This window comes from Ovis aries, chromosome 2 (assembly GCF_016772045.2).
Source record: "Ovis aries strain OAR_USU_Benz2616 breed Rambouillet chromosome 2, ARS-UI_Ramb_v3.0, whole genome shotgun sequence".
Lineage (NCBI taxonomy): Eukaryota > Metazoa > Chordata > Mammalia > Artiodactyla > Bovidae > Ovis > Ovis aries.
In genome coordinates, this window is record NC_056055.1 from 120865500 (window position 1) to 120889004 (window position 23505).

Genomic DNA, 23505 nt, shown 5'->3' on the forward strand with positions numbered 1-23505 from the left:
AATATGGTATCTCTCTCCCATTATCTGTCCTTGAGTAACTCCCAAAGTTTGCTCAAATGCATGTCCATTGAATTGATGATGCTATTCAACGATCTTATCCTCTGTCATTCCACTTCTCCTCCTGCCCTCAATCTTTCCCAGCATCAGGGTCTTTTCTAGTGAGTTAGCTCTTTGCATCAGGTGACCAAAATATTGGAGTTTCAGCATCAGTCCTTCCAATGAATATTCAAGGTTGGTTTCCTTTAGGATTGACTGGTTTGATCTCGTGCTGTCCAAGGGACTCTCCAGAGTCTTCTTCAGCACCACAATTTGAAAGCATCAGTTTTTCGGTGCTCAGCCTTCTTGATGGTCCAACACTCACATCTGTACATGACTACTGAAAATAATCATAGCTTTGACTATATGGGCCTTTGTCAGCAGAGTGATGGGACTGGATGCCATGATCTTAGCTTTTAGGATTTGGATCAGTTCAGTTCAGTTCAGTCACTCAGTCGTGTCCAATTTCTTGTGACCCCATGAACTGCAGCATGCCAGGCCTTCCTGTCCATCACCAACTCCTGGAGTCCACTCAAACCCATGTCCATTGAGTCAGTGATGCCATCCAGCCATCTCATCCTCTGTCGTCCCCTTCTCCTCCTGCCCTCAATCTTTGATTTGGATAGATAGAAAATGTACAATTTTGTACAATTAATTCTTGTACATTAACCTGTATCCTGTGACTAATATTGTTTCATAGTAATAGTAATTTGTAGATTTCATGGGACTTTTCTTTTTTTGGTAAAAAATTATATCTGTGAAAGGGATAGTTTTACTTCTCCTTTTCCCAGTATTTACACCTGCTGTTTCTTTTCCTAACTATTAACCAGATAAGACATCTAATATCATGCTAAACTAAACAGCCGTAGTTAGAATAAGCACTTAGCCTGTTCCCAGTCTCAAGGGAAAGCACTCAATAATTCACCATTTATTTCATCATCCATTAATATATTCCAGTAATATCATCCATTAATATATTCATTCATATGAATGAATATAATCCATTCATAGGATTTTTAACATCCTTACTGGAATAAGTAATGCCCCTTCTAATCCTAGGCTATTATGAATTTTATCATCAATTGGATTGAATCTTGTGCTTTTTTTGCATCTATGTGATAAAATTTTTTTTTTTTAATAGAACTTAGTTAAACTATTTGGCTCTTATATTTTACTTGTCAAGAGATTTAAAAAAAAATATTTCATTATATATATATTCAGATTTGTTTTTTCTTCAGTTTCAGTAAATCAAGTTTTTCAAATATTCACCAATTTTATCTTCCATGCTAAATTTACTGGCATAATAGTTACATGATATTTCTCTCTATTCTCTCTTTCTATTCTTTTAAATACTGTAGGATCTGCACCTACATTTTTTGCTTCTGAAACTGGCAATTTGTCCTTTCTCTTAACACTGGAGTGGGTTGCCATTTCCTTCTCCAATGCATGAAAGTGAAGAGTGAAAGTGAAGTTACTCAGTCGTGTCTGACTGTTCGCGACACCATGGACTGCAGCCCACCAGGCTACCCCGTCCATGGGATTTTCCAGGCAAGAGTACTGGAGTGGGGTGCCATTGCCTTCTCCGAGATCTGTCTTTTTAGAGGCTTGCTAATTCTATTATCCTTATCAAAGAAACAACTTTTGACTTTATCAGTGTTCTTTACTGTTTTCTGTTTCAACGTCATTAATTCTATTCTTTATTATTACTTTTTATTTGGTTTAAATTTGTTTATCTAACTTCTGAAGGTCAAGAGATTATTTTTAATCATTTTATCTTTTCTCATAGAAAAAGTTATAAATATCCCTTTAACTGTTTTTTTTTCTTACAAATTTTTACTAATTTTGATGTGTCATAATTTGTTGCTATTCAGATAAAAATAATCTAATATCCCTTGAGACTTTTTTTGGAGCTACTGTTATGCAGAGTGCTTGATTTAAAACACTTTGACAGTTTGTGGCCAGAGAATATACTTTGCAATATTTTCAATTTTGAAATTCACTGTCTTATAGTAAGGTACAAGGTATTATGCATCTTTGTAAATATTCTACTTACATTAAAAAAAGTATACTCTGCTGTCGTTTGGGACAGTGTTCTCTCCATGTCACTTAGGTCAAATTGGTGGATAACATTTTTGTAGCTTTATTGATTTTTTTCTATTTCGTCTGTCAATTGCTAAAAACGGCATTAAGATTGATGACTACAGATGTCAATTTGTCTTTTTCTTCTTGTAATTATTAAATGTTTTGCTTTATTTCTTAAAAAGCAATGTTACTAAATGAAACACATTGGTTTTTTAATCACTGTAGGCTGTCTCTCTTGATGTCTGATAAGATTCTTGCCTTGAAATCACCTTGATGACATGAGCATAGACACACCAACATTCACACACTTAAGGTCTGCACTGCATCTGTTTACTCAATCTTGCGTTTTTTACCTATACTTGGCACTAGAGGTAATGCATCTGCCTGCCAATGTAGCTGACTCAAGAGACACGGGTTTAATCTTTGCATGGGGAAGATCCCCTGGAGGAGGAAATGGCAACCCACTCCAGTATTCTTGCCTGGGAAATCCCATGGACGGAGGACACTGACGGGCTACAGTCCGTGGGGTCGCAAAGAGTCAGTCACTGGGACTGGGCACACACATATCATTTTATATTTAAAATGTGTGTCTTCTAGAGATCAAACAGTTCTATGTTTTAAAAACCCTGCCTGATAATCTCAGCCTTTGATTGGTGTATTTAGTCTGTATATTTACATCGCTCTTTATTTTCTACTTGGTCCATTTGCTTTTCCATTTCTATCCTTTGCCTGCTTTTTCATAAAAAAAAAAGTGTTCCATTTTATTTATCTATAGGTTTTTAACTATACATGTTTGAATTACTTTTCAGTGGATTGCTCTATTGATAACAATACGCATCTTTAAGTCAGCAGTCTATTTGGAGTTAATATGCATTACCTCACATAAATAATAACAACCTTCAGTTCAGTTCAGTTCAGTATCTCAGTCGTGTCCGACTCTTTGCGACCCCATGAACTGCAGCAGGCCAGGCCTCCCTGTCCATCACCATCTCCCGGAGTTCACTCAGACTCACGTCCAACGAGTCAGTGATGCCATCCAGCCAACTCATCCTCTGTTGTCCCCTTCTCCTCCTGCCCCCAATCCCTCCCAGCATCAGAGTCTTTTCCAATGAGTCAACTCTTTGCATGAGTTGGCCAAAGTACTGGAGCTTCAGCTTTAGCATCATTCCTTCCAAAGAAATCCCAGGGCTGATCTCCTTCAGAATGGACTGGTTGGATCTTCTTGCAGTCCAAGGGACTCTCAAGAGTCTTCTCCAACACCGCAGTTCAAAAGCATCAATTCTTCGGTGCTCAGTCTTCTTCAGTCCAACTCTCGCATCCATACATGATCGCAGGAAAAAACATAGCCATGACTAGACAGACCTTAGTCAGCAAAGTTATGTCTCTGCTTTTGAATATGCTGTCTAGGTTGGTCATAACTTTTCTTCCAAGGAGTAAGTGTCTTTTAATTTCATGGCTGTAGTCACCATCTGCAGTGATTTTGGAGCCCCCCAAAATAAAGTCTGACACTGTTTCCACTGTTTCCCATCTATTTCCCATGAAGTGATGGGACCAGATGCCATGATCTTCGTTTTCTGAATGTTGAGCTTTAGGCCAACTTTTTCACTCTCCTCTTTCATTTTCATCAAGAGGCTTTTCAGTTCCTCTTCACTTTCTGCCATAATGGTGGTGTCATCTGCATATCTGAGGTTATTGCTATTTCTCCCGGCAATCTTGATTCCAGCTTGTATTTCTTCCAGTCCAGCGTTTCTCATGATGTACTCTGCATATAAGTTAAATAAGCAGGGTGACAATATACAGCCTTGATGTACTCCTTTTCCTATTTGGAATCAGTCTGTTGTTCCATGTCCAGTTTTAACTGTTGCTTCCTGGCCTGCATACAGATTTCTCAAGAGGCAGGTCAGGTGTTCTGGTATTCCCATCTCTCTCAGAATTTTCCCCAGTTTGTTGTGATCCACACAGTCAAAGGCTTTGGCACAGACAATAAAGCAGAAATTGATGTTTTTCTGGAACTCTCTTGCTTTTCCATGATCCAGCGGATGTTGGCCATTTGATCTCTGGTTCCTCTGCCTTTTCTAAAACCAGCTTGAACATCAGGGAGTTCACGGTTCACGTACTGCTGAAGCCTGGCTTGGAGAATTTTGAGCATTACTTTACTAGCATGTGAGATGAGTGAAACTGTGTGGTAGTTTAAGCATTCTTTTGCACTGCCTTTCTTTGGGATTGGAATGAAAACTGACCTTTTCCAGTCCTGTGGCCACTGCTGAGTTTTCCAAATTTGCTGGCATATTGAGTGCAGCACTTTGACAGCATCATCTTTCAGGATTTGAAATAGCTCAACTGGAATGCCATCACCTCCACTAGCTTTGTTCGTAGTGATCCTTTCTAAGGCCCAGTTGACTTCACATTCCAGGATGTCTGGCTCTAGATGAGTGATCACACCATTGTAATTATCCAGGTCATGAAGATCATTTTACCAATAATAATGTTAAATATTAATGATATTAACTTTACAAGAAACACAATGTTCTATATTAGAATTTATTTGTTGCCATAAACGTTATGTAATATAAACTATTAAAATTCATCTAAAATTATATCCACAAATTTATGACAGTAATGACATACTCTTAATGGTTTTACATTGTCTGTTTAGAACAAAAACATTTTGGTTATATATGTACGAATCAGATAGCAAAAACAAACACCCAAATCCTACAAGTAAAAGAAGTTTCCTTCTATTCCTATTTTTTGAGATTTTTAACCATGAATGGGTGTCGATTATTTTCAAATTTTTTAAAAAATGTTGGCTGATAGGATCATAGACTTTAGTTCATTAACCTGTCAATATGACTGATTGTATTATTGGATTTTTGATGCTGAATAAGACTTACATCCCAGGAACAAGTTCTACTTCATCTTGGTGTATAATATATTGCTGAATTATATTTAATATTCTGTTAGAAATATTTGCATCCGTATTCCTGAGGGTTATTGGTCTGTAGTTTCCTTTTTTGCACTATCTTTACCTGCTTTGGTGTCTGAAAAATAAAACTTTTATAAAAATGAATTTTAGGAGCCCTCTCACTTCTGTTATTTGGAATAGCTTGTGCAGAACAATGTTAACTCCTCTTAAGCATTTATGGATTCTTTCAGTAAAACTATCTAGGAGTAGGCAGATTTCTACTTTAGTAAGTTTGAAATTATAAACTCAATTTCCTTTATAGTTACAACGCTATTCAAATTATCCAATATTAGGTAGTCAGTCATTTTTGTTTTTGAGAAATTAATTCTTCTATGTTGTCAAATTTATGTGTACACAGTTGATTATAGCATCCTCTTAATATTTTTTGATATCTGGAGGTTCTTCAGTGAAATCCCTGTTTAATGTCTGATATTGGTAATTTGTTTCTTTTTGCTTTACTAATCTTAACTGAAATTTTGTTACTTTTATGATCTTTTAAAGAAACAGCTCTTTGTCATTGATTTTCTCAATTGGTTTTGTTTTTCATTTCATTAATTTCTTCTCTTCTCTTTCTTATTTTCATCCTTCTGCTTACTTTAATTTGATAATCTGTTTTCTAAGTACTTGAGCTGGCAGCTTAGATTACTGATTTGAAATGTTCTGCTTTTAAATATATTAACTTGCTTTAAATTTATCTCCCAGAACTGCTTTAGCTGTATCACATAAATACTGATATGTTCTATTTCATTTCTATATAGCTCACACATTTAAGATTCTTTCTTTGAAGATTCCTCTTTGACCTACAGAGTGTTTACAAACTCGATGCCCTTTCTGACATATGGATAAACAAAACTTCCAAGTTTTTGAAGCCTTTCACATAATCTTTCTGTTCTTCACTTTTAGGTTGATTTCTTTGTTGTTGAAAAGCACTTGCTTAATAATTTCTACTCTTTTACACTTCTGAGATTTGTCTTACAGCCCCAGATAGAGTCTATTTTGGTACTTGTTTCTTTGGCACTTGAAAACAATGTGCAACCTGCTTTTGTTGAATGAAATTCCCCTTGGTTTATTCCATTAGTTGATGATGCCATTGAGTGATCCTATATTCTTAATGATTTCCTGCCTAGATGTTCCATTAATTTTAAGAAAAGTGGTGGTGAAATAGTCAATATAACTGTGTCTTTGCCTATTGACCCTAGATTTCTTTTCATTTCTATCAGTTTTTATTTCTTTAATTTTGCAGCTCTGTGATTTGGCAATGCAAATTTAGGATTGCTGTTTTTTTGGTAGTATGAGCTTTTTATTATTAAATATTGCTTCCTTTGTATAACTTTCTTTACTTTGAAGTGTATTTCTTCTGATATTAACACATTCACTTGGGCCAATGTATTTTTAAATGTATCCCATTTTATAGGTTTTTTAGTGGTTGCTCTGGGATTCATATTATATTTATACAACTTATCTCAGTCTACTAGTGCTGTCATTTTTCCAGTTTGAAAGGTGTAGAAACCTTACCTCCATTTATATGCCTTTAACTTTCTCTGTTCATAATATACTTGCCTTCAGTTCAGTTCAGTTCAGCTCACTCAGTCATGTCTGACATTTTGCAATCCCATGGACTGCAGCACACCAGGCCTCCCTGTTCATCACCAACTCCTAGAGTTTACTCAAACCCCATGACCATTGAGTCGGTGATACCATCCAACCATCTCATCCTCTGCCGTCCCCTTCTCCTCTGGCCTTTAATCTTTCCAGCATCAGGGTCTTTTTGCATAAGTCAGTTCTTCATATCAGGTGGCCAAAGTATTGGAGTTTCAGCTTCAGCATCAGTCCTACCAATGAATATTCAGGACTGATTTCCTTTAGGATGGACTGGTTGTATCTCCTTGCAGTCCAAGGGACTCTCAAGAGTCTTCTTCAACATCACAGTTCAAAGCATCCATACTTTGGTGCTCAGCTTTCTTTATAGTTTAACTCTCACATCCATACATGGCTACTGGAAAAACCAAAGCTTTGACTAGACAGATCTTTGTTGGCAAAGTAATGTCTCTGCTTTTTAATATGCTGTTTGTTTTCTTCCAAAGAGCAAGTGTCTTTTAATTTCATGGCTGCAGTCACCATCTACAGTGATTTTGGAGCCCCCTCAAAATAGCTTGTCACTGTTTCCATTATTTCCCCTCTATTTGCCATGAAGTGATGGGACCAGATCCCATGATCTTAGTTTTCTGAATATTGAGTTTTAAGCCAACTTTTCCACTCTCCTCTTTCACTTTCATCAAGAGGCTCTTTAGTTCTTCTTCGCTCTCTGCCATAAGTGTGGTGTCATCTGTATATCTGAGGTTATTGATATTTCTCCTGGCAATCTTGATTCCAGCTTGTATTTCTTCCAGTCCAGCGTTTCTCATGATGTACTCTGCATATAAATTAAATAAGCAGGGTAACAATATACAGCCTTGACGTACTACTTTCCCGATTTGGAACCAGTCTGTTTTTCCATGTCTAGTTCTAACTGTTGCTTCTTGACCTGCATACAGATTTCTCAAGAGGCAGGTGAGGTGGTCTGATATTTCCATCTCTTGTAGAATTTTCCCCAGTTTGTTGTGATCCACACAGTCAAAGGCTTTGGCATAGTCAATAAAGCAGAAGTCGATGTTCTTCTGGAAATACCTCACTTTTTCAAAGACTCAACAGATACTTGCCCTACATATTTTCTATATATTCATTTAGAATCCTATCAGAAAGCATTTTTTGCTTCTGCTGTCAATCATAATGTAGAAATCATGCACAATAATGGTTGGGAGCCACTGGTGTAGGCTTCAAGAAAATATTTTCAACCTTCAAGAATAAAGAAAGCTAATATGCCTTATCAAGAGAGGAATAATGGGTCAAGGAAGTGAAATTTTGGAAATCGATTACAAAAAATTATGATCAGATAGAAATATAGTTTGTACTTTGAAAACAATGGGGAATTCTGGCAAGTGTTTGTTTTAATAATCATGTAACAAGTTTGGACATCAAAGAAAGGTAAAATGTGACATAAAATTATAAAAAGACTAGTATTTATAAAGAACTTGGGTTATGAATATTTCAAAAAATCCTAAGGAAATTTATTTCTATATGTAAGGCAAGAAAGAAGGACAATTGAATTTACTGTTTGTCGTAAGTGGTAAAAGGTTATAATATCTTACATGTAGAAGATATTCAACAAGTATCAACGTTAATCTTCTCAATCACAGAGAAAACACCTGCAAGTAATCATGGTTAAGAAGTACCTGGAAATTAAATATATGGCATTTATTCAATAGGATACATTTCAAATAGAGCTTTTAAATTTCATACAAAATGCCATATAGTTCACATAACATTGTCTTAAACAAATAAGTATAGTATTCTGACAAGATATTTCATAATATTCATCAAATTTTCGAAACATATGATGCCAAATAGGTTAGCACAGTAGTTTGCTTATTTAAGGAACTATCGTTTAAAAGACAGAGATACTAACTTGCTCTATCTTTTGTCAATTTATCCACATAGCCTTTTTAAAGGAAAAAATTCATTGAGTATCTATTTTTCACCTGATGCAGGAGTTACATGGACGATAAAAAAGTATTTGTTTTTAAGAAGCCCACATACTGAAATCAAAGAAATATATTATAGTGATAACAATATTATTCCCTTCTATTTTGACAGGATGATAAAATGAACAATAAATAAACTAAATTTCTTCCTGTCTAAGGCAATCTTGTTGTTGAGATTAAATGTTCTTTCTCATTTAAAGCTATCAATGGCTACAATGTGTGCTTGGAATTCACCTATTACACTTTATAACAGGATTAGTATTAGCTTATGCATATAGTTAAGATATGGGTTTTCCTTAAGAATTCCAGATGATTAAAGAATTGTCAGAGAGCTTAACTTTGGAATATCCTAATTGCTCTTACTTGTTAAGAACTTTAGATTATATTCCCCAGCTCAATCACTCACATACGCACACATACACACAATTCTATCACATTTCATTATATAAAGTTTTCTGAATAATGAAAATCAAGAACCAGAGTTTTAAAGTATCAGAGATATTTTTTTTTGAGGAGCCATACAAATTTCATTTCCTACTGTTTAAAATATTTATTTTCATCAGATCGATGACATTCCTGAAAAAATACTTTGCTTTATCATTACTCCTTTGCATTATATGCATATAACTAAATTGTATTTGAGTTTAAAATTTCAAGTCAAGTGATTATAAGACAGGTAAACATATGACATAAGGATGACATTCTAAGGAAAGAAAATTGCATGCAAGCTTGTGCCCATTAACGTGAAATTTAGTTAGGGATGAAATCCTGAAGCATATTCTCATGACAGGAAGAATCTATTAGTGAAGTTAAGTATTTGCAGACCTTATTCATTTCTAAATACTTCACTAATGCCGGAAACAAGAGAATTCCTGGCTTGCAAAGTAGAGCAAACCACCCTAAAACATCTGGCATACTTACACACTTTTCGCTGTCAAATACATAGCACAAATGTTTATTTGACTCGGAATCTTTGCATATGAAAGTGAATATCCTCTTGTCAGTTTTATCATCTGCACAAAATGATATTCTGTGAAGCTGGCAATTGTGTTGAACTTCCTGTGAACACAGATGAAAATAAACACAGTTGAAGAGATTTCTTTTTCTGGAATACCAGCTGTGCAAATAACATACAACTTATGAAACATCATCTGTCATGCGCTGGTTTTATAACCACATACACCTCAACTTAAATAAAAACGTAATGAGGTAAACCTCCTGACTCAGGATTTAGCTAAATCGTTTCAATGGCACTTAGAAAAACACAACGGAAAAGAGGATCAGAGGTTCATGGGTTTCCTGAGCTACAAGGGATCTTCAGATATCATTACTTTCAACTGTGCAATTTTACTTAGGAGGATACTGAGGTCTAGACAGATTAATATATTTCCAAAAGGTTACAGAATTGGCAGAACCCTTTGAACCAGAATTTTTTCATTTTATTTTATTGCTACTAATATTACAGCTTAAAACATAACTTCATCTGTATACAATTTCATATGAAACATATTACACAGTACACGTCTTCATGGTAAACTCAAATACCCTTGAACCCCTTCTGTCTAAGGGAAATCACCCTTACAACGTCTGCAATGTTTTCCATTGGATCAATGAATGAAGATTTACACATTCAGCTCCCAAACTGCTGAGTCAACCTTGTTAATTAGTAGTAAGATAAATACTACATATATATGTACATGCAGTATATATATACTCTGTGTGTGTGTGTGTGTGTGTGTGTGTGTGTGTATGTATGGTGGTTTATTTGCTAAGTCATGTCAGACTCTTGCGACCCAATGGACTGTAGCCTGGTAGGCTCCTCTGTCCATGGGATTCTCCAGGCAAGGATATTGGAGTGGATTGCCATTTCCTTCTCCAGGGGATCTTCTCCATCCAGTAATGAAACCTAGGTCTCCTGCATTGCAGGCAGATTCATTACCGCTTGAGCTACAAAGGATTGTAACTATAGCATCTGTCAGGGGATCCTTCCAAGTTCAGAGATTGACATGTCTGCTTGCTGAGATTTGATCTATAACTCTGATTCACATTACTGATCATCAGCTGAAAATGAATACACAAAAATGAGCTATAAAAGTAAATGTCTACAACACTGCATTCTTTCCTTGCATACAAAACCAAAGGTAAGTCATCAGAGAGTTGTTTGCAAGCATGAAAATTAAAATGAGGCTGTATACTGTATGACTGCAATGTTTAGTCACTGCTAGATAGCCTGATTCAGCCGTTTCAACCGCAAGGAGGTACAAATGCTCAACTTACTAAGATTTTGTCGAAGGCATCTTTCCTGAGACTATCCTTCTCCTATATTTTGCCTGACTGGCCAGTCTCTTCCTCACTGACATTTTTTTTTGGTTTGTTTGTTTTAACAGTATTAATATAGACCACTCTTTGGACAGCAAGACATTGTCAGGGGTTGTTACACACATGGATTGAAGATATCAGTGGCAAATGATGGATTAGTATACTCTGAAGATCTATGAAAATATTTTCATAATCTGTTTACAGGCTAGATCTGCTAGGGCTTTCAAATTGAATTAACTGGTCAGTAAGTTTGCTTGGTTGCTCAGTCGTGTTTGACTCTTTGTGACCTCATGGATTACAACCTGCCAGGCTCCTCTGTCCATGGGGATTCTCCAGGCAAAAATACTGGAGTCAGTTGCCATGCCTTGAACCTAGGTCTCTTGCATTATAGGCAGATTCTTTATCATTTGTGCCACCAGGGAAGCCTGGTCAGTAAACATGCTACCGTATTAAAATAAAGCATTGGTAATACATATTAGTAAAATGACTGGGGTTGAATGTTAATCAGTTTTTTGAAACTGACTTTCATGATCTTATCAAAACTACTAAACAGTAATTCTGAGGCATTATGAATAAAGGGCTATGTTTATTTTCTAGGGGTTCCATAACAAAATACCACAGATTGAATGGCTTCAACAATAGAAATCTATTTTCTCACAGTTCTGGAGTCTGTGAGATCAAGATCAAGTCCAAGATCAAGGAATTGGTAGGTTTGGTTTCTGCTGAAGCCTCGCCTCTTGGCTTACAGATGGCTGTCTTCTTGCTATGTTCTCACATAGCTTTCCTCTGTGTTCACACATACCTGATGTCTCCTTCTGTTAGTGTAAGGACACCAGTCTTATTGAATTAAGGTCTAATTTTGACCTCATTTAACTCTAATTATCTTAAAGGTTCTATCTCCAAATATGGCCATATTGTGATTGGGCTTCAACATTGGAATTTTAGGTGAAAATTACATTCATAACTACATATTAATGTGAATGTGGAATCAGCTCAGTTCAGATGCTCAGTTGTGTCCAACTCTTTGTGACCCCATGGACTGCAGCACACCAGGCTTCCCGGTCCATCACCCATCCCGGAGCTTACTCTAACTCATGTCCATCGAGTTTGTGATGCCATCCATCCTCTGTCATCCCCTCCTCCTCCCACCTTCAATCTTTCCCAGCAGCAGAGTTTTTTCCAATGAGTCAGTTCTTTGCATCAGGTGGCCAAACTATTGGAGTTTCAGCTTCAGCATCAGTCCTTTCAATGAATATTCTGGACTGATATCCTTTAGAATGGACTGGTTGGATCTCCTTGCTGTTCAAGGGACTCTCAAGAGTCTTCTCCAACATCACAGTTCAAAAGCATCAATTCTTGGTGCTCAGCCTTCTTTAGAGCCCAGCTCTCACATCCATACATGTCTGCTGGAAATAACAATAGTTTGACTAGATGGACTTTTGTTGGCAAAGTAATGTCCCTGCTTTTTAAAATGCTGTTCAGGTTGGTCATAGCTTTTCTTTCAAGGAGCAAGCATCTTTTAATTTCATGGCTACAGTCACCATCTGCAGTGATTTTGGAGCCCCCCAAAATAAAGTCTGACACTGTTTCTACTGTTTCCCCATCTATTTGCCATGAAGTGATGGGACCAGATGCCATGATCTTAGTTTTCTGAATGTTGAACTTTAAGCCAACTTTTTCACTCTCCTCTTTCACTTTCATCAAGAGGCTCTTTAGTTCTTCTTCACTTTCTGCCATAAGGGTGGTGTCATCTGCATATCTGAGGTTATTGATATTTCTCCCAGCAATCTTGATTCCAGCTTGTGCTTCATCCAGCCCAGCATTTCTCATGATATTCTCTGCATGTAAGTTAAATATGCAGGGTGACAATATACAGCCTTTATGTACTCCCTTCCCAATTTGGAACCAGTCTGATGTTCCTTGTCCAGTTCTAACTGTTGCTTCTTGATCTGTATGCAGATTTCTAAGCAGGCAGGTCAGGTGGTCTGCTATTCCCATCCCTTTAAGAATATTCCATAGTTTGTTGTTATCTACACAGTCAAAGGCTTTGGCATAGTCAATAAAGCAGAAGTAGATGTTTTTCTGGAACTCTCTTGCTTTTTCGATGATCCAACGGATGTTGGCAGTTTGATCCAACAGATGTTGACAGTTTGATCTCTGGTTCCTCTGCCTTTTCTATATCCAGCTTGGACATCTGGAATTTCACAGTTCACATACTATTGAGGCTTGGCTTGGGGAATTTTGAGCATTACTTTCCTAGCGTGTGAGATGAGTGCAATTGTGCAGTAGTCTGAACACTCTTTGGGATTGCCTTTCTTTGGGATTGGAATGAAAACTGATCTTTTCTAGTCCTGTGGCCATTGCTGAGTTTTCCAAATTTGCTGGCATATTGAATGCAACACTTTCACAGCATCATCTTTCAGGGTTTGAGATAGCTCAACTGAAAATCCATCACTTCCACTAGCTTTGTTCATAGTGATGCTTCCCAAGGCCCACTTGACTTCACACTCCAGGACATCTGGCTCTAGGTGAGTAATCACACCATTGTGATTATCTGGGTCATGAAGATCTTTTATGTATAGTTCTTCTGTGTATTCTTGCCACCTCTTCTTAATATCTTCTGCTGCTGTTAGGTCCATACCATTTCTGTCCTTTATTGAGCCCATCTTTTCATGAAATGTTCCCTTGCTATCTCTCATTCTCTTGAAAAGAGTCTTTCCCATTCTATTGCTTTCTGCTATTTATTTACACTGATTACCAAGGAAGGCTTTCTTATCTCTCCTTGCTATTCTTTGGGACTCTGCATTCAAATGGGTACATCTTTCCTTTTCTCCTTTGCCTTGAGCTTCTCTTCCTTTATCAGCTATTTTTAAGGCCTTCTAAGACTTGGGAGTCCCTTGGATTGCAAGGAGATCCATCTAGTCCATTCTAAAGGAAAGCAGTCCTGAATATTCATTGGAAGGACTGATATTGAAGCAGAAACTCCAATACTTTGGCCACCTGATGTGAAGAGCTGACTCATTTGAAAAGAACCTGATGCTGGGGAAGATTGAAGGAGGGAGGAGAAGGGGACAACAGAGGATGAGATGGTTGGATGGCACCATTGTCTCTATGCACATGAGTTTGAGTAAACTCCAGGAGTTGTGATGGACAGGGAGGTCTGGCATGCTGTAGTCCATGGGGTCACAAAGAGACGGACATGTCTGAGTGACTGTACTGAACTGAACAGATCACTGCCTCCTGTAAAGTGGCATGAACCTCTGTCCATAGTTCTTCAGGCACTTTGTCTATTGGATCTAATCCCTTGAATCTAGTTGTCAGCTCCACTGTTTAATTGTAAGGGATTTGATTTACATTATACCTGAATGGTCTAGTGGCTCTTCCTACTTTGGAATCTGGAAGAGATTATATTTTCATTTTTTTTTTCCCATTGGATCTGTAGGGGAGATATACAAGAACCTCACATATACAGTGTTAACATGTGTTATGTGCTGACTTTTGTCCACCTACCCAAATTTATATGTTGAAGGCTTACTTCCCCATACCTCAAAACACAACTATATTGTGTTTCCAACTTAATTGGAAATAAGGCTTGAAAGAGCTGACTAAGTTAAAATAAGGTCATTCGAGTGGTTCCTCATCCAATCTAATTTGTGTCCTTATGTTGGTTGTTGTTATTCATTCCATAGGTTGTGTCCCATTCTTTGTGGCCCCATGAACTATAGCACACTAGGGTTCCTGTCCTTCAGTATCTCCCATTATCTCAAACTCATGCCCATTGCATCAATGATGCTATCTAAACATCTCAACCTCTGTCACCCCCTTCTCCTCTTGCCCTCAATCTTTGCCAGCATCAGGGTCTTTTCCAGGAAGTCAGCTCTTTGCATCAGGTGTCCGAAGTATTGGAGTTTCAGCTTCAGCATCAACCCTTTCAATGAATATTCAGTGTTGATTTCCTTTAGGATTAACTGGTTTCATCATGTTGTCCAAGGGACTCTGAAGAATCTTCTGTAGCACCACAATTTGAAAGCATTAATTCTTTGGTGCTCAGCCTTCTTTATGGTTCAACTGTCATCTTTACATGACTATTGAAAGAACCATAGCTTTGACTATGTAGCCTTTTGTTAGCCAAGTGATGCCTCGGCTTTTTAATATGCTGTCTAGATGTTTTTCCAAGGAGCAAGTATCTTTTAATTTGGTGGCTGCAGTCACCCTCTGCACTGATTTTGGAGCCCAAGAAAATAAAGTCTGACACTGTTTCCACTTTTTCCCCATCTATTTGCCATTAGTGATGGGATTAGATGCCATGATCTTAGTTTTTTGAATGTTAAGTTTTAAGCCAGCTTATAAGAGGAGGTGACCTTATCAGAGGAGGAAATTAGACACACAAAGAGACACCAGGAGTGTATGTGCAGACAATTATGTGAAGGGACACCAAGAGGGCTGCCATTTGCTGGCCAAGGAGAGACGCCTCAAAGGAAACCAAGCCTGTTACTGTCCGTTTACTCATGGACTTCCAGCCTCCAGAACTGTGAGAAATAAATTTCTGTTGTGGAGCCACCAGGTTCTGTGGTATTTTATTATGAAAGCCATAGTAAACTAATACACACTGATTATGTCTACAGGTAATCAGGGTCGGTCAGGACAGATTAATGAACATCATACAGCTCTTGTCTTCTTTCATACTCCGTTCTTTCATACTTTCATACTTCTTTCATACTAATCAAACATAAATGCATCTCTTTCAAAGCATATGAAGAAAAATTCCTAAATGCAAGACCAAATACCATTGAATACACTCAATATAGCTTGTTACGTCCCAGACACCGGCTGAAGAACAAACCGCTCAGAAAGCAAATCCAAACATTGCTTTCCCCCCTATAAATCCTATAGAGTTTTGCATTGTCATTAACTGAGAGCTAGATAGTTTCAGTGGGTGAGTGTGTGCGTGCTCAGACGTGTCCGACTCTCTGGACTTCGGCCCGCCTGGATCCTCTGTTCATGGGATTTTACTGGCATGCATACTGGAGTAGGTTACCATTTTCTACTCCAGGCAATCTTCCTGACCCAGAGATTGAACCCACATCTGCCCCTTCTGCACTGCAGGCGGATGCTTTACCGCTAAGCCCCTGGGTAACATATTTTAAATATTCATTAAAGTAGGAGTGTGATTGCAATTAATGAAAGAGTTGAATGCTTCTGATGTTCAAAATAAGCCTTACCTTTGTTTTGGGTTCTAGAATTTTTACTCCATAAATTGAGATTTGCAACTCAACTTTGGGAATTTTCTGGCCTTCAGATTTCTTGATATGTCTTGCAAACTACAAATGAAAATTTATTCACAAAATTGTAATTTTGTCTATGGAAAATGAACACAAACATGTATTTAGAGTTTACATTCAGTGCTGAAATTTCATTAAATAAATTATTGCCTATTGCCCATTATATTTTTATAAATCCCACACAGCCTCCAAATATTTAGAAATCACAGTGATCTACCATTACTATCATTAAAATCAGGCTGATTCTCAGTAACTTAAGAAAATTTAATATACTTCTTTCATAATATTCCAAAAATCATATTCATATCAAACAGAAAATGAAAACTCTTTGTGTGAAAATAAGCAGAGATATCTTTTTCTGTGGATCTTTTGTTTTTAATGATTTTAGGAAACTTGCAGTCCAGAGCACTAGATCTTTGCATTTCCAGATACTTACATTGTTCGGTATACTGTCTTGCCTAATGAAATCAATGAATGAAAAGAGACAGATTACCATATTCAAACTGAAATTAATTATCCCAGCTAAAATACTCAGTACTAGACTCATTCTCGGAGAAGGCAATGGCACCCCACTCCAGTACTCTTGCCTGGAAAATCCCATGGACGGAGGAGTCTGGTGGGCTGCAGTCCATGGGGTCGCGAAGAGTCGGACATGACTGAGCGACTTCACTTTGACTTTTCACTTTCATGCATTGGAGAAGGAAATGGCAACCCACTCCAGTGTTCTTGCCTAGAGAATCCCAGGGACGGGGGAGCCTGGTGGGCTACCGTCTATGGGGTCGCAAGAGTCGGACACGACTGAAGCGACTTAGCAGTAGCAGCAGACTCATTCTAGAGATATTTAAATGTACTGGTTTTATCTGGCAATGCTGCCCTCCTGACCTTCCTTCTCTCCTCCCTCCTCTACCTCCACCTTTCTTTTCAAGAAACAGAAAAAAAACTATTCACAAAAATTGTATTTATTAACCCCTCTTCAAAAAGTTATTTTCTAGTATAACATATATATATATATATATATATATATATATATATATATATATATTCAGCATATGGATCACCCTAACTTGATTCAAAATAGACTATCTGTAGGGCAACGTGGAGTTTTGGTCATCTTTTGTGTGCCATATTTATTTACATTGTGTATTTCCTTCTAATTTGGGACAGATGTAAATACATGTGGTATACTTCAGTCCCAGAACAGAGAGTGGTTAAAAGCCTCTTTCTCTTTTCATGGCTTTGTACTGCCATGGAGAATAATATAATTAATGCATATAAGGATGCCTTGAAGTGTCTGCCTTGATAGCCAGGGCGGGGTGGGTGGGTGGAAGAGTTCCATTTGTTTTATTCCATTTTGGATGGTACAATTTTTCAGTTTGCTCTCTGTCCTATCCTATAAATATAGGCAGTTTTTTCCCTCAGTATTAAGCAGGCTTACATTCTGCACATAAATGTGACTAATTCATGCCAGGGATTTTTTTTTTTTTTGTCTTTATGAAACATTTTTCTTCAGTGCAACCCTTTACAAATTATCCCAGCTCTCTCCCAAAGAAAGTGGATTAATTTGTTTCTTTTCCTTTCATAACCTTCTTCCTGTATTGCTATAATCAAAACAATTTGGGGGTTTTCACATATGGAGGCTGACAACCTAAATCAGCTGCTTTCCATCCATGTGAATGCATCTGAACAAAGCCAGCCCCATCGCTGGCCACAGAAGCAGTCTAAACTGGCTTCCTGGGTGCTGCTCTTTTCCAGGAACAATCAGCAATAGGTCTTGAAGCCTTTTTCACATCGGGACACAACCGTTCCTCTGACCTCTTTTAGTTTCCAAACACCCATCACAAGACAACCACTAACATTAAACTTATCTCTTATGTCTTTTCTGTCAGAAAGGAAAGAAAGGAATAAAAAAGGGGAAAATTTGAACAAGGGGAAGAAGTAGGGGCTACAAGTAGAGAAAATAAAGAGGGGAGCAAGGAGGGAGGGAGAGGGAAACAAAAGAATGAGACAGAAAAAGAAACAAGCATAACATATCTGATCTATGGCTTATGAAACCTTTTCCTTTGCTTCATATCAAGATGAAGTGATTGTGCTCAAAGAAGATTCAGAGGTCATCCAATCTGATTGGCCCATTTCAAAGATGAGAAAATAAGTCTCAGGGGAGTTACTTTGGTCATAAAATAGGTCTGTAGCAATCAGCCTTTAACTGTTTCACAGACCTTGAAAAACATTTAGGCTGAAGGAAATATTTGTTCAATCTGTATTTTAAACAGTTTAATATTCTCATTCCTGCTTGCATTTTTTAAAGATAACCTTATCCTATAGTTTGCATGATCCCCATCTCTGAATTGCATTCTTAAATACTTATAATTTATATTTTGAAGATATATGCATGCTTATATTGTATTCTTTTCTCGCCCTACCTACTACTTGAATTCTAATGCTTAAAAAGCCTTTTTGAAGGTTTTTTTTTTTTTTTTTTCCCCCTCATCTTTGTTTCAGTGAATATATTTTTTTGGTAATCTAGATAGAGTGATCTACTAGTAAAACTTGGATATAATAATCAAATAAAAATGTTCAAAGGGAGTAGAGCCTAAGAATTCTGGAGGCTATCTGGATACAACAAACAAACAAAAAACAAGCTTTTATCATCACAAAATGTTGAAGTATTACTAGAAGTACTGTATAAAGTACTACATAAAGTACTACGTTAAATGTACGCCACTGGCAAATAGAACAGCTAAAGAAAATTTAAAGAGAGCACTGCTGAGTTTCCGTATCATCCTCATAACAATTTCTATTCATTTCTCAAAAGGACTTAAAAAAGTAAAATCTAACTATATTGTTAATGTAATACACATTATTAAGCAATTAAAATTAATGAATTAATTCTAATCCTCTTTGTGGTTCTTATAAATTGTTGATTTAATTAAAAGTTTTGATAATCTCACAGGGAAATCAGTTATGTGTGTATGTTTTAACAATTAAAATAAGCTCTAATCATTTCATTAATTAAATAATTGGTTATAAAAACAAAAACCATTTGCAGTAGGCTACACAGAAAACGTGAAGTCAGGTGGAGAAACTGGTGGGCCTAGATTTAACAGAACATTAATTTCCAAGTCCACATGCCTTCATGCAATTTTAAGCTAGCTCTGCTTGGGTGAGGGGGTCTGTCCTCTAAAGCTGGGGTCCAGGAATGCTGCTCCCTGGTTATCTCCCAAAGAATCCAAGAAGTTTTGGCCTTGCATACCAAAATTCATCCACATGTAAATATCACAAACAGCTTGTTTATGAAACCTCTGACATTGTTTATGAGCCTGCTGACATCTGTAGTAATTGTATTAAAAATAAATAAATCACTATTAAAAATAAAATTCCTAAAAGTAATTTTGATACTAAAAATAAGAAGTTGAAAGGGTTTTTTAATTATTACTTTTTGAAAATTATGGCATTTTCTTAAATCATAGACTAAAACATGATTAAGAGTTGGAAATTGTTGAATGTGATCGAGAACTAGAAAACATTTTGTCATATATAGAACTTTTGAAAGTAAACACATAAAAATTATGATATTGATGAAAACTTTATAAATTGTAAATTCTCCACAACAGAAAAATTGTACCCAATAAAATAAAGTTTTAAAATTTTTCTTGAGAAATAATTAGGCATAATCATAAAAAATATAGTAATGAAAATCGTGGAAGTTTTCTATCATCTTGTATTAGCCTTACATTTTGAGTATTTCTTTAAAGTCAGAAGCTAATAGATTAATATTGCAAACATCTGAAAAATTACCAGGTTTAAATAAAATGTTACCTTGTGGGAAAAATAAAATCAAATACTGAAATATAGTGGATAAGAAAGTACACAGAATACATACTTTAAAGAATACTAGCAGTAAATTAAAATTAGATATGTGTACCCAAAACCCAGTTAATAAGCAAATTGTTCTTTTTCTTTTTTAGTAGAACCATAGCACCATCTTCTGGCTATCTTTACATGACGACAGAATTAAAGAGGAGCCAGTGTCTAGGTCTTAAATGTAAATACTCATATACTTTGAGTTATAGCATCTGACCTTTGACACAAATAAACAAAAAAATTAAGATAGACGTGAATAAACATTTTTTATTATTTTAATTATTTCACTAATCACTACCTTTATATATATTTCCCTGATCTACAAACATTTTGCAATCAACAGACTAAAGATTGTTTATAGATTAAGTATTCTGAAAGGTACTTGAAAGAGAAAAGCTATTATCAACTGAGTATACGTTTTTGAACTACATTGCATGATTTTTATCTTATTGTAAATCATACTCCTTTATTAAGAGTACATTTCCAAACATGAAACTAGATAAGAACTAAATACAAAGTTTCACAAAAACACATAAAAACTAGCTTTTTTTAAAAGACATTTCATCTCAGATATCTTTTTATATATTATCACTCACTACATAATTGAATACTTTGGAGTTTGAATTTGGGTTCATTTCATAAAGGACCTCCTAGGTACAAAGAAACATTAAGTGTAAATATCATTCTTTTATAAACATTCTGATTATAGTGAAGTTGGACTCATGTCCAAAGTGTGCAACATTTTGAACATTTAGATGGAATCTTATTCTAAAGGTTGTCCATAAATTGTGAGACCTTTTAAATCCTGTTTTAGGGCTTAAATTATTTGCCAAACAAGCACAAGTACACTTTTGTCTAGTGAGGGTCACTTAGTTGTGTCCAACTCTTTGTGACCCCATAGACTATATAGTCCACGGAATTCTCCAGGTCAGAATACTGGAGTGGGTATCCTTTCCCTTCTCCAGGTGATCTTCCTAACCCAGAGATCAAACCCAGGTTTCCCACATTGCAGGCAGATTCTTTACCAGCTGAGCCACAAGGGAAGTTTAATTTAATTTTTTTTTTTTTTGTCTAATGAACTGTTAAAAGTAATGATTGGCTTGTCCCCTTTTTTCTCCAAATGGGAGTGATATCACCTTGGAAACTTTTAGTATATTTCTTTAAAAACAGGAAAAACATAAAATATTTTAAAAATATAAAAATTATGTAAAATAAATGGATAAAAATTATCTACTTTTATTTCTTTACCCAGAAAACAAGCCAATTCACTTCAATTTTTTTCTCTCAATTTAAACAGTAAATTCCACCCGATATGACATTCTCAAAGCAAAGTAATATATTTTAATGTCTGTGGCTTTGCCTGGTGCAGAGGCTTACCCATCCTATAGAATAATTGGATAATCTCAAAACTAAATAAAGTTAGAAGAGTGTTGTTTCTCAAAAAAATTCTGAGAAAAACCAGAGAGAATAACACTTTATTATGTTGTGTTAATAACACTTTAATAGTGTTATGTTAAATTTTCTTAATGTGATAAACATGAGAATTCTACTGAAGGAGTTTTTGAATCTTAATATCTCAGAGGAAACAATGTCTTTGGGGACCGAATGCAATTAGAAAAACATGCAAAGGATGCATGGCAATTATGTAAGATTTTCTCAGGAAATTTGCAGATTATGAGTATGTGGAGCTGGTTACTGTTTTTTTCTGCTTTTATTTTCACCAGTTCCCTGAGTCTGCTCGTGGATACGGCCAGACCCTTGTGGGTTTGTCCATTAGTATGTCTTTAATGTACAGTGTCACTGCAAAAGGCTGCTTTGGAATGAATTTTACTTCTACATTTTCGACTGGTGGGTTCCATTTTCTAACTACAGTAGATTGTTTTGTCTTTGAGTTAGGGCATGAGTCCACAATGCCCAAGCAAAGTAACGGCAAGCTACAGAATGCCAACACTTATGAGACATTGCTCTTACATTTTTTTGGTTGTTGTTGTTGACTATAAAAAACTACACCTTAAGAAACTGTGAAGACTGTGCCACATCCAGAAAAATAATTGTGTCTACATAGTTTTCATTAAATACGTTTCCTTGATCTAGTGGTATTCATTAAATAGCACATTTTTACTAAGACTTACCTGCCACAGAGCTATTCATGCTTTGAATTTCCATAGGTCTACTGATGGCTGAAGGTAAGTTCAGTACATGAGACACTTACTTCGAGGGCTTGCTTACCTTTAGTTTCCTTACAGCGTCTCTCACAACTTCTGTTCCTTTGGGCTGCTCTACTTCTGTGCTGCCAAGAAACTGAAAATGTTCACTGTGAGACAGGCTTTACTACATCATATGTCATTAAATCGTTTTCAGATATATCATGGGGTAACAGAATGACGTGATAGTAATTCAAATCCAAATCCAGTGCAGAGGAGTTACTAATTTATATTATTTTACATGATAGGAAAATATTAACACATTAATTAGACACATACAGTTCCATTATTCTAAGATTTCTTAAAATTACACTTTTCCTAAATAATTTGCTTGCAGATTTTTAATGGAAAGAAAAATAAAGTTATTTTGTTGGGCCCAAAGGAATAAAGTTGATCTCAAATTTAAAATTTACAACATGTGAACAATTAAAAAATTGTTATCTGAAAATTTAAAGTATATATATTTTTTCATGTTGTCAAAAATATATTTAAAAAATTTAATGTGCTTTAATGTAGTTTATAATGTAAATCAACATTTTTCTTTGTTTTCCAATTAGCATATAAAATTTAATAACACAGATTTAATACCTAATATACAATACTCATCAAAACCATAAAGTACATTAAAAAATAAAAAAAAAATACATGCTCTAGAATTTTAAAGGATCCCTAGAGGTTTTTAGTTAAAACCTAACCTATCCTCCCCAAAAGAAAAAAGTTTGATAGTAATTACCACACTGTAATAAAATATCTATCCTGGAGCAATATAATACCTCCTAAACATAAGACCAATATGGTGAAACATTCAAGAAAAATTAGAATTGACATGTGGATATTTTATCCTACAGAATACTTTTAAGTAAATAGCAAATAATCGTTACATTCATTCAGTTCAGTTCAGTTCAGTTCAGTCGCTCAGTCGTGTGCGACTCTTTGCGACCCCATGAATTGCAGCACGCCAGGCCTCCCTGTCCATCACCAACTCCTGGAGTTCACTCAAACTCACGTCCATCGAGTCAGTGATGCCATCCAGCCATCTCATCCTCAGTCATCCCCTTCTCCTCCTGCCCCCAATCCCTCCCAGCATTAGAGTCTTTTCCAATGAGTCAACTCTTCGCATGAGGTGGCCAAATACTGGAGTTTCAGCTTTAGCATCATACATTCATTAGACATAT

At 36.1% G+C, this 23505-nt stretch overlaps 1 protein-coding gene across 21 annotated transcripts in view; it reads right to left on the reverse strand.

Moving 5' to 3' along the window:
- GULP1 (GULP PTB domain containing engulfment adaptor 1) overlaps positions 1–23505 on the reverse strand; it is a 328660-nt gene that overhangs the window by 42393 nt on the left and 262762 nt on the right. For 18 of the 21 annotated variants that reach the window (XM_012131476.4, XM_042243641.2, XM_012131448.4 and 15 more), the window contains 3 exons: positions 22356–22427; positions 16206–16304; positions 9586–9723 (listed from right to left, as the gene is read on the reverse strand). In XM_012131476.4, coding sequence (XP_011986866.1) covers positions 9586–9723; positions 16206–16304; positions 22356–22427 — 309 coding nt within the window. The remainder of the gene's footprint in view (positions 1–9585; positions 9724–16205; positions 16305–22355; positions 22428–23505) is intronic. The other 3 variants (XM_042243642.2, XM_060409645.1, XM_060409654.1) reach the window with 1 other exon arrangement.